The 12,487-nt window shown below is 38.5% G+C and overlaps 2 protein-coding genes across 2 annotated transcripts in view; one reads left to right on the top strand and one right to left on the bottom strand.

Moving 5' to 3' along the window:
- The window catches only part of LOC127428382 (nuclear receptor coactivator 3-like), a 59,739-nt gene extending 52,054 nt beyond the window's left edge, over positions 1-7,685 (top strand). The window contains exons 16-23 of the mRNA XM_051676735.1: positions 1,789-1,960; positions 2,620-2,982; positions 4,080-4,181; positions 4,280-4,345; positions 4,627-4,810; positions 6,013-6,193; positions 6,373-6,556; positions 6,845-7,685. Coding sequence (XP_051532695.1) covers positions 1,789-1,960; positions 2,620-2,982; positions 4,080-4,181; positions 4,280-4,345; positions 4,627-4,810; positions 6,013-6,193; positions 6,373-6,556; positions 6,845-6,856 — 1,264 coding nt within the window. The 3' untranslated portion in view covers positions 6,857-7,685. The remainder of the gene's footprint in view (positions 1-1,788; positions 1,961-2,619; positions 2,983-4,079; positions 4,182-4,279; positions 4,346-4,626; positions 4,811-6,012; positions 6,194-6,372; positions 6,557-6,844) is intronic.
- A 3,686-nt stretch (positions 7,686-11,371) lies between these two features.
- On the bottom strand, positions 11,372-12,487 carry LOC127428388 (DNA-binding protein inhibitor ID-1-like). Its single transcript, XM_051676745.1, has 2 exons — positions 12,010-12,487; positions 11,372-11,872 (listed from the first exon to the last, which is right to left on the bottom strand). The coding sequence occupies exons 1-2, from the start codon at positions 12,361-12,363 to the stop codon at positions 11,837-11,839; spliced, it is 390 nt and encodes a 129-aa protein (XP_051532705.1). The 5' UTR covers positions 12,364-12,487; the 3' UTR covers positions 11,372-11,836.

The following is a 12,487-nucleotide window of genomic DNA, read 5'->3' as shown; positions in this document are numbered from 1 at the left end:
TTCAGCTGTTGCAGAGCAGTTCCCAATCATTAGGCCATATCGGAAATATATGACGAGCGATCACTAATGATCAGCTGTTGATGATGATATAGTGTTGATGAAATATGAGTTTACTTTTAATAGTTTATTTTGTAATACATTGTTATTGTAGGAGTGCACATTTTATTTCCCTTATTTGTTTGAATGAGCAGCTGGAAGCAGTGAAGTGCAAACATTTCAAAATAAGAGTCCCCGGTGTATTTCAACCTTTAAAGTTAAAAGTCCCATGCTATGAATCAAACTTTTTTCCCCTCCCTGGTTATTGGTATTTTGGGTTGCACCATAGACTGCATCTGGAATTTAATTCAATTTGGACTTTTGTAGCCTCTGTCTGGCCCTCCCAGTCACAGGAAGGAAAGACTAAGAACATTTAGTAAAGGCTACCAATTTTAAAAACTATTGGCAGATTAATTGCCTTTCAACACATTATCGTATCAGCAAAATCCAATATTGGTTGACTATAATGTATGTGTGTGTGTGTGTGGGAAAACATTGCATATAGCCTACCCTGTTTTACTGATAAGCATTGTTAAGGCTATATTGAATGTGTGCCCCTGCCTGTTTAAGTAAGAGAATTTATTTTGAGACTTTGTGGGGTTGTTTTGGTATGGGGATATGTTATTAATTTTATTTATTCAGGTCTTGAAAAAGGTGTTAAAATGTCTTCAATTTTATTTTAAAAAAACCTCTGCAGCAAGGGTTAGACATGTTTTTCAAATGTCTTAGTACAATGTCCTGTTTCTTTTCAAATTTCAAATTGCGCTTTGTGCCTATTCATTAAAGGGAGTTCTTTATATCTTTCTTTCTTCAGCAGAACTCAAACAAAGATTTTTAGAAGAATATCTCAGCTCTGTAGGTCCATACAATACAAGTGAATAGTGGTTTAAATCCGTATCTTCAGAAGCGATATAATTGTTGTGGCTGAGAAACAACAATATTTAAATCCTTTTTTACTCTAAATATCCACTTTAACTTTCACTTTCAGATGTGAAAGTGAAACTAAACAGGCACTACATGTGACTTTAAGATGTGAAAGTGAAAGTGGAGATTTAGAGTGTAAAAAAAAAAAAAAAAAAGGACTTTTGATCTGTTTCTCACCCACACCTATTATATTGCTTCTGAAGATATAGATTTACCACAGGAGTCTTATGGATTACTTTGGTTTCCTTCATGTGATTTTTGGAGCTACAAAGGTCTGATCACCATTCACTTGCGTTTTATGGACCTGCAGATCTGAGATATTCTTCTAAAAATCTTTGTGTTCTGCTGAAGAAAGTCATACACATTAGGGATGGCATGAGGGTGAGTAGAAGATGAGACAATTTTCATTTTTGGGTGAACTATTCCTTTAAAATACAATACAGCCACAGATAGCACAAACTCTCCCATCCACGGCCACTTGCGCTTTGTGGAGTCACGAAAATTGCACTTAGAATTAGCGCAATCACAAAAACTGGATCAGATGTAGCACACTGTTGTTGCGCTTAGTGCTGCGCCAAGTGCGGTCACGAAAATGGAGCATGTTGTCTTTATAAAATCACATTTACCATGTTTGTCACTGTATTAATGAGCTTTTATAAATGAAAATATATACAGTGTATGCCAGTGTAGGTCCCTCACAAGGGAATTATTATATTTGGGTTCTCAGCACCTCAAAGTTTGAAAACCACTGCTCTAGAGAATTAGAGAATATATCTTCATCCATAAAAGTGTCTAACATCCTCTTTGTTTTTGTTTTTTAAATATTAGGCTGCCATTTAATAACTCTCTGGATGAACTTCTGGTCCCTCCATCCACCACTGAAGGCCAGAGTGATGAGAGAGCTCTGTTAGATCAACTGGACACTCTGCTTAACAACGCTGATGTCATAGCTCTGGAGGAGATTGATCGTGCACTTGGTATACCAGATATTGTTGGGCAGGTAGGTTGCCAGTTTAGTTAATAAAGCATAAGCCTTGTGTTTACACACGTTTGAGGTTGAACTGCGTAATGTCCAAATCCCATTCCCCTTCTTTCTTCCCAATAATTTCCAATCGCACTTTACTTTCCTGTCTAATATACAGCAAAAAGCCCAATATCAAATTGAAGACTACTGAAAGAAGGTCTGTTCTTATATACAGTGGCCATAAAATGTTTTGGACACTTAAGTCACTTAATGTCTAAATGTTGTTGCATTAGATACAAAACATCAAACCAAGTGACATCTGCTTTTAAATTATGCTTGACCTTTTCTTCTTTGAAATCATTTCCCCTCAAGTTCACACAGGTGTCCTAGCAGAATAACCACAGGTGTAGTTCATCACATCAACAATAGACATGTTCCACAACGTTTAGCAACCAGAAAGTGTCTTCATTTCTATTAAGTTGTCTTAATTTTTAACCGTGTCTGTTTTTTATTAAAAAAAAATTATAAAGACGTTAATTTCAATTTAATTTCACACACCATTGCACTTGTGTATATGGCTGTGTGACAATAAAGTGATTTGATTTTAATTCACTTTTTGTATTGGCCAATGTACCTTTCTAGACACACTTTCTCAAACTGCAGAAAACCAATGCCTTGCTCTTCTCTCTCATTAGGGTCATAGTTCAGACCAGCCCCCTCCGACAGACCCTTTCTCCGGTCCTTGCCCAGGTCCTGACTCCTCTATTGGTATGGATCGCAAGGGTATGTATGGGCAGGGCTATCCAGGCCCCCCATCCATGGGAATGCCAGGTGGATATGCCCCTGGTCTCAACCCTGGTCCTGGACCCAGTCCCATGCTGGCGCAATCTACACCAGGGTTTAACCCCATGATGAATCAGATGAACCAGCAGGGTGGCTTTCCTGGAATGGGTGGTATGGCTGCTATGCATCCCCGTGCTAATATGATGAGGCCTCGGATGATGAATCCAACCAAGCCGCTCAGATTACAGCTCCAGCAGAGACTGCAAGGGCAGCAGGTACGCTGTTCACTCTGTTAAAAACATATTAAAAGACTTGACAAGCGCAGTTTTCTTTCCTGTACTGGCACATTTCCTATTGAAACAGGAAGTTGGGGTCGGACATATCAATTATATGGGCAGATTTATACTTATGCATTGAATGTACGCCATGAGCTAAGCGTGGCCTGACATGCACCTCTCTAAAAATTGAACTCGCTTTGTTAATGAAGACCACAACAGCTGTTATTATTCCGCTTTGTAACGAGAGACCATTCTGCAAGACGATTAAAAAGGATATCTTGGTAGCGTCGCATTTTCTTTAAGATTATTTTTAAATATTTGCATCGTATCACATTGTATTTGGGCTCGTTTTAATCTGGAGCCCCGGCTGTTTGTTCAATCTGTTTGTTTCATGAAGTTACAAGCAAAAACGCGATGAAAAGACAAAAAGATTGTAAGATCAAAAGACTGTTTACAATTTAAATGTTGTGCTTTTTCCATGGTGCTTTTACTCTCTCTCTCTCTCTCTCTCTCTCTCTCTCTCTCTCTCTCTCTCTCTCTCTCTCTCTCTCTATATATATATATATATATATATATATATATATATATATATATCATATCATCAGTATATATAATAGGTATGGGTGAGAAACAGATAAAAACTTAAGTCCTTTTGTTTTTACTCTTAATCTCCACTTTAATGTTCACATTCAGATGTGAAAGTGAAACTAAACAGGCACCACATGTGACTTTCAGATGTAAAAGTGAAAGTGGAGATTTAGAGTAAAAAAAGGACTTTTGATCTGTTTCTCACCCACACCTATTATATTGCTTCTGAAGATATGGATTTAACCACTGGAGTCATATGGATTACTTCGGTTTCCTTCATGTGATTTTTGGAGCTACAAAGGTTGATTACCATTCACTTGCATTGTATGGACCTGCAGATCTGAGATATTCTTCTAAAAATCTTTGTTTGCGTTCTGTTGAAGAAAGAAAGTCATACACATCTGGGATAGCCTGAGGGTGGTTAAATAATGAGAGAATTTTCATTGATAGGTGAACTATCCCTTTAAGCAAATCTTATCATAACACTGAACATTCCTTTTCTCCAGTTTTTGAACCAGAGTAGGCAGAGTATGGGGATGAGGCCAGATAACAATCCTGCAGCAAACCCTGGCATGAGGCCTAGCATGCAGCCAGGCATGGGCGTACAGGTACTTTTTAGCTCACCAGTTTATGTTCCATGGTACTTTTTTATGATATTTTAAGTCTTATACAATACGGGTCTCACATCCCTTCCTCTATCTTTCAGCCTGGTTTCCTTAACGCTCAGATGATGGCCCAACGCAGTAGAGAAATGATGAATCTTCAAACAGAGGTGCGAACAGAGGATTTTCACAATAAATCTTTTCTGTGTCAGTCACTGTGGCATGTGGAATGTCATACTGCCATATAAACAATAGTGTTGTGCAAATGTACATATGTGATTGGCTAAAACGGCTGTGGTCAGATTCCTCTTTTGCTGATTACAGAGCCTTGGGCTGGAATTGAAAGAAGAAAAAAAAGCATCACAATTAATGTAGTGTAATTAGCTATTACACTTATATTTCACTCCTCTTTTGCTAAACTATTTAACTAGTGTGGTCTCCTCTGTTGCAGATGGGAAGACAAAGGATGATGATGATGATGCAACAGCAACAGCAGCAGCAACAGCAGCAGGTTGCACCTGGAGGCTTCAGTCCCCCTCCTAATGTCACTGCCCCTACAGGAATGGACAACCCCATGGCAGGACCCCCAATGAACCAGGCTAGCCAGCAGGCCTTTAACTATGGAGGCAACTATGGTAGGTGAAACCTTGTGATCATGGACAACAAAATACATTATAGATAATCAAACATGATGCAAAAAAGTTGGTAATTGGTGAATAACAAAATTGGAATAGAATATCCATTAACACAGCTAGCTGCTTTGGTGATTGCCTCTTAAAAAGTGTCTTGTAAGCTAAGGCCGATTTATACTTCTGCATTAAATGAATACCGTGAGCTACGCATAGCCTGACGTGCACCTCTCCAAAAGTTTAACTACGTTTCACGTCAACACAGACCACAACAGATGTTATTATTCCGCTTTGTAGAGACCGTCCCGCAAGATGATAAAAAAAGTATATCTTGGTTGCATCACGTTTTCTAGAGGATCATCTATGCAACGTATCACATTGTATTTGGGCTCTTTGTAATTGGGAGCCCTGGCTGTTTATAAACTCTGTGCTTTTTTCCTTGAGGCTTTTAGTCGATATACAGTATATTTAGCATGCGAGTATAACAATATTTGTTGTATTTTAATCAAGACCTTTCCGATCTATGTGATGTTTTGACTATGTTTAACAGTATGGTGTACAGTTAATACTGGTTCAAAAAAGAGCACCTGTTAAGAGTTGATTATATTGCTTATATGCATTGCAAAGTCCGGCTTCTAAGCTTTAAAACGACACCCATTTTAGTTATTATTTTGATTGATTTTATTTTCAGCACGAACCGTCAAAGTGTGCCAAAATATTTATGTGTGCAAAGTGTGCCTCAATCCGGGTGGCGGAGGACGAATCTCAGTTGCCTCCGCGTCTGAGACCGTCAATCCGCGCATCTTATCACGTGACTTGTTTACCGTGTTACCACGGAGACGAAGCGCGTGTGAAGGCCCACGCCATTCTCCGCGGCATCCACGCACATCTCACCACGTGCCCCACTGAGAGCGAACCACATTACCACCACAATTTGGTTGCTTAGGAGACCTGGCTGGAGTCACTCCGCACGCCCTGGATTCGAACTAGCGACTCCAGGGATGGTAGTCAGCGTCAATACTCGCTGAGCTACCCAGGCCCCAGTGGTAGACATTTTTACTAAAAAATATGCACCTAAATCTCGACATGTTCACATACTTCGTTTTAAATGCTAAAATAAATACGTTGAACAATTTAATAAATACTTTCAGTATAAAGTATAAACTTGCCTTTAAAGTCTCTTGTTAAAATCTGTGTTGTTATTCCAGGTATGGGCCAGCAGGGGGACCCTTCATTTGTGGGAACAGGCAGCAGTCCCCCTAACAATATGATGTCTGGTCGTATGGGTGGCCCTCACAATCCCATGATGCAACAGCACCCTCAGAACAATCCCATGTACCAGTCTGCAGAGATGAAAGGCTGGGGACAGGGGCCTATTCCCATGAATAAGTAAGCGATCAAAATTGAATTGTATTAATATTGAAGTTCAGGGTGTAGCTGTTTTTAGCAGTTTATTACAGACAGCATGTAATTAATTTATTGAACCATCAATCACTTTAATCAAAACATTAAATCCTGATCTTTAAAAGGCATTTAAAATAAATTGTGCTTTTCTATCTGTTTCCCAGTTCATACTCCCAGCAGCAGCAATACCCCCAGCAGGGGGCGCCTGGACAGTACAGTGGAATGATGATGAATGGTTCCATGCAAGGAGGTGTCAATAGCAACGGTGCAGGACAGATGCCCCCAATGCAGGGCCAGATGGGCATGAATGCCATGGGCATGGGACGCATGCCAATGGGACCCGATCAGGTACAGAGTGTGTTTGGCTTCGTTACGAAGCAAAATGAAAAAAAAAAAAAAACTACGCACTTCACTGCTCTCAATGTCTTTCAGTTTCATCAGTGTTTTTACTTAATTTAATTTCTTTAGTTTAACTTTTGTTGAAAAGATGTTTTTATGGCAGTGCTGCATTTGCATTGCTGTATTAATCCATGTTGCAAATGAAAGAGCTAGTTTTTAAGCTGTTTGTGTATATTTGTGTTGAACGCTCTTTTATTTTACTTTCAGTAAGTGTAATTATAATGTATGTTTTCACAGAAGTACTGCTGAGGCAATGAGCCATCCCTGTAAGTTACGGACGAGTTGGAGTCAAACTCGGACTCACAATTTAAGCAACAGTCCAATGAGGAAATGTCAACATGGAGCTATAATATCTGCTTCATATAGGAGAAATGGATGGAAAGGTCCAGTGGAACTTAACTGAGAGAGAAAAGACAACGAAAGGGAGGGAGAGCGAGAGACTCAAGCCTTCTCTGTGGGGTTCGTTCTGAATATGCCCAGTAATATGTGCAAGCAGGCTCTCTCCTGTCCCATATGGCTGTACTGCAGTACACAACATAACCACCAGGGGGAACAGAGTAGTAATGGTTATGGGACAACTTGACTGTGGGGGGAGCGCTTTATTTTAAGGATAGTACAGAAAAGGATAGTTGCAATATATTTCTTGCTTTTTCTAGCCTTATAGAACGGTTATGTGCATATTGTCCATTTTGAATTTGTTTTGGACAAGCCTCGTTTTAAAGAAAACCTTTAGAATTGTAAGAACCAGAACTTCATCATTCATGCAAATCAAAGCAATAATTCTCCTCTCAATGCCACAGGCTCAAAGTGGCATGTCAACAAAAATCAATGGTACTGCAGTATTAGACACAGTTTTTTTTTTGTTGTTGTTTTTTTTTTTTTTGTGTGAATAAGATTGGAATTGTAAATACTGTATGCTACAAATTGATCATACATGCTTTTACTACATACTTGTTTTGCACAGAGTTTGGGTCTCTGTTAGGCCCATTTTATCTATATTTTAGGTCAGTACTGCTCTGGGTTTTACACCTATTCTGACTTCTGTCAAAGGGAGAATATATATATATATATATATATATATATATATATATATATATATATATATATATATTATATATTATTATTATTATTATTATTATTATTTTTTTTTTTTTTTTATCTCATCCAGCACAGCCTCTCTTTCTTTTTCTTTCCAATGACGACCGCCATTATGTTTGGATGGCACTTTTTTTTCTAAATGTTGCATTTGACATCGCAGAAATGTTATGCAGTGATGGTTCCATGATTTTATTTTCATCTCCATTTTGCTTTTGATAGAAAATAATGGTCAACTTTTCAAATGATGCGCATAGATTATGTTGATGTTGCTCTTGAAGCTAGCTCTTACTAAGGAAAATAACTCACTTTCTCACTGTATTGTACCGCTGGTTCTTCAGAAATCTACCTTTAAGAAACATGCACAATCCAAAGATGTTGTTTTCAGTCTCTTCTCAAGTTTGACTACAGAAATGTATCCATTTATATGTTTTTGCGCAGATGTGCAGAGTAAAAGGTACATATCATATGAACTTTTTACTACATGTTATGATTTTGTACTATATACTGTATACAAACAAAACAGAGTAAACCTGTTTATTTTTGAGGCCAGTTAACATTATCACAGTATTGTCTGTGCTTTTGGAGGTTTTCTTTATCATGTGGTTTATTCCCTCTTTGGTTTATGTTTTGTAAGATTTGGAGGGTTATGAATTAATAACAAAACTGTCAATGCATATTTAAAGAGATCTGCAACTTTTAAAAAGGTTTCTTAAATCACTTTTAAGAGCTCATTGGATGTGCTTTTTAAAAGCGAGTGTTCTGTGAAGACACGGGTGAAAAAAAAAAAAGAAAAAAAAAGTTACCGCACCCTTGGTTACAGTAATTTCATTATGCAGGAATCCATTCTGTAAAGAAAGGCTCATCCATGCATCTCTGTATTGCAGTAATCCTTGGCCATTTCATTAGGCAAGTCTTTCTCATCAGTGACAGTGACTTAAACCAGTGTTGATTGAGGAAAGTCACTGGAATGAAATACAATAGAAAAACCAAGTCAGTCTCTTCGGTTTTTTCAGGAAAGCAACACTATCATTTGTGTTCATTTCGCTAGATTACTGTAGATTGTGACAAAGTATATTTTGAAATGATAAATCAAGGCTGTTCTGGGCTTTCAGAATTAGTTAACGGGTGTGAACATGGAAGATAAGCTCACATTTTACAGGATGTAAATTACATTACACTTAATTATTTTGCTTGATGTTGATATTGTTGTAAATAAAAGTTCTATTTAAACGTGACGTGCGTGTCTTGCAGTGTGTGCGCGAGAGAGAGCCTTTCTTTTTTGCTTTCTTGCTTTCTGCTTGACTTTCTTGCTGGCTTTCAAGAAAATAAAATATTGTACCACAGAGGGGCACTAAAAGCTAAAATGTCCTTCCCCATATCGGAACTACTGTGTTATCCTGAAAAGGAATTGTCTTCATCTTCCTCATCATTAAAGTCAAAGTTTATTTATCAAATGCACAACATTACAGCATGCAACAGTAATTACAGGCAATGAAATGCAGTGTTTGCAAGTTCCAGAGAAGAAGAAAAGAGAAAGAATCACAAATCAGTAAATGTAATCTATGGTTAATATGCTCAAGGAAAAGAGCTTAAGAAATAAACATGACACACTTAAGAGAAAAATGCTAAATAAACATATACATTTTAAAAACTTATGAAAGCAGTGAAAACCTAGTGCAAAAAATAGCCATTCCACGTGTTTTTGACAGGATAAGAGGGTGTGTTAAATAGTTAAATTTAATGAAATAAATAATCATAATCATAACCAAAGTCTCTTTAGCAAGTCAGTCCACTGGCGGCCATCTTTGGAACGCTCTCGGGAGGCTATTTCCAGTCATGCCAGTGCAGCTCCTGTCTACTTGAATGGGGGAACACTGAAATGTCAAAAACCGTTTGTCAAGATTACGATCAAAGAGCATATTTTAAGTCATCAGTAAACTCGGAAAAAAACTGGTATAATAAATTGTGCTTCTGTACCACATATTACGCTAAAAACGCAATTTTCCTGGTTTGTATAGCTAATGCGCATGCGCGTTCTCGAGATGATCGACAGGTAATTGGCTCTTTTACCTATAAGGCGGGACTTCTACATCCGTTGACCGTTGGGCGTTTGAGCTTCTTGTTTGGGCGTTCCAATTTCTCCCATTTATTTTAATAGAAGTGGCCCATCTCTGCTATATATTCTCTGTCATAACATCCATCATTTTTCCATCAAGTCTGGCCGAGAGAATTTGAGCACTTTTACACGTACAGAACATGAGCAACACATCTCTGAAGTTACATGAATTGCCTTCACTTAGGAAAAGTTTTTTTTTTTTTTTTTTTTTTTTTTTTTTTTTACAGATATAATTAATTTCAAGTGTCCCGCATTGATATAGAAACAACATGTTGCTTTTGTCTCCCATTTCTAAAGCGGTGCTGTTGAGCTTTTGTGATGTTCTTGTGGAAAACTCTGCCTGCAAAAGTTGGCTGGAGCATATGGCGCTCTGTTTAAATGCGCAAAGTTGTTATGAAAAGAAGGTTTCGTTGTAGTATGTGGGAAACTATACAGAGGGAGTGAGAGTTCCTTGGATGTGTTCCCGTCCCATCTGCAGCCCGGGCTTGCGGATTACTGTTTGTTAATGTTTCAATCAGCTGTGTGCTGAGGAATGTGGAGCGATTTAACCTGAACTTCCCCAGGTGTGCGGCGGCGCCGCTCAGTCTGCGCCCTCCCCTGCCCTTGGCACAAAGCGAGCGCACACACACCACACACACACACACACACACACACACACACACACACACACACACACACACACACACACACACACTCTCTCTCTCTGGCCGTGGCTCACAGCTCGAGGCCTGCAGCTGCGTGCATCGCACCGCAGGGAAATGAGAAAAACATTGCACCAGGGAGACGGAATAAATCTTATAACGAACTGCCTTTTTCTCGGAAAAGACTTAACCCTTTCGCCACCCGCTACTTAAATCTGGCGATGCGTAAAAATAAGTGGAATTGTAATATATATATATATAGCTAAAAATAACTTGTTTTCAATAAGGAATGAAAATAAGTAGCTTAATCCTTAACCAATTAGAGCGGTTTTTAAATACTAAACATTTTAATTATTTTGTTTAAATGGGTTAATGTTAAGTGGTTGCCACTTTTAAAAAAAATTAAAATTAAACACAGATCTACCAGAATTTGACATTTTATATTGTTACATGTCAGTGCAGTTATATCATTGATAAACCATATTAAGATTAAAGGAAGGCCTAATATATATATAGACATAATTAGCCTTGTTTGTTCAATTACATGATATTTTTTTTTAAGTCGTAACCTACAATTGTTACCATAAGGATTTATTTCTACTTGATCTAACCCCCATAAAATGTACTTTGGCTGATGTAACCCAATTTGTCTGCTTTAGTCAGATTAAATTTTACTGCATAAAACCTGTTAATTTAGAGGTTACCACAACAAGCTCGTTTTAGTTTACTTGACTAAACATTTAGGCCACGGTGTAGGTTGGTGATAAAAATGAAGTCCAAGTGTCATTACGTTATTTTCAAACATTTAACTAGTTTTAGAACCGTTTTAATGGGTTAATTAAATAGCAACCATCCTTTCGAGACCAATTAAAATGGCACACACACACACACACAGAGTACTGACAGAGTCGTGTCTCATTTTCTCGTTTTAATTATAATAAAAAAAAAAAGATACATTGTTTAAACAAAAAAAAAAAAAAAAAATAAAAACACAATAAAGCGTTCACATCGTGTCATTGTAATATACAATACATTATTTCGCTCAGTAATCTGAGAAAACTCTTTACAACACAATATAACATTTTCGAAAAGTTATGAAAACATTGGAGAAACTTTGACCGAAAGGCAAGTGTATGAACATGAAGTGAATAATCGCCATGGATTCCACGGCTAACACACACACAGTCTATCAGAGAGCAAGTCACAGTTCACTTTGCATGTCCATGTTGTGACTCTCTACTGAGGAGTTGTTCCTCTATAACGGGAGAATGGATTCTCCCAACACGGTTCAAGGCGTCACGACGGTTCTGGTCCATCACCTCAGCACACGGGATGCTGTCCGTGTCAGTGGAGTAAACCCTAAAGCATCAACATTTAACGGCACATGATTCGGTCATCCGAGCAGCCATTCTGCAAGGAAACAGAAGAAACATTATGAGCTGAATCATTCAAACTAACATTCGCATGTTATTAATGCATGTTATTGAAACCGGATGACATATGGGAGTGTAAATGGGGTATTTGATATTGTATATTTCGATATTTACCTCAACCGAGATGCTGGCCAGTTCAGAGTTCATAGTCGTTAGGGGAGTGCGGGGAGCCGAGTTCTGGTTCTTCTTGCCAGGCTCGTCCAACTCAATCTGCAAGTCCCAGATGTAGTCGATAACGTGCTGCAGGATCTCCATCTTGCTGGCCTTTTTGTTGGTCGGTAGCGTCGGCACCAGCTCTTTCAGTTTGCTGTAGCAGCTGTTCATGTCCTGCAGAAACATGGTCATCTGCTCATCCAAGAGCGGAATCTTGCATTTGGATATGGTCAGGCTCTGGTCGGAGAGGCACCGGACCACATCTTCGCCTCCAACTTTGCTCTTCAGTGCGCAGGTAGGTCCCACAACTTTCATTTCGGCTGTTTTTCGACGTCAAAATTACAACGAAGTCAAAGAAAGTGAGTTGAGTAGACGTGCTGGTACTCCTTTAGGTTCTTGCGTCGTCGAGTGTGCGATGACAGTTCACAACATACTCGAG

This window comes from Myxocyprinus asiaticus, chromosome 37 (assembly GCF_019703515.2).
Source record: "Myxocyprinus asiaticus isolate MX2 ecotype Aquarium Trade chromosome 37, UBuf_Myxa_2, whole genome shotgun sequence".
NCBI lineage: Eukaryota > Metazoa > Chordata > Actinopteri > Cypriniformes > Catostomidae > Myxocyprinus > Myxocyprinus asiaticus.
The sequence above is the reverse complement of the archived record's forward strand: the minus strand, read 5'-3'. Positions and strand labels throughout refer to the sequence as shown.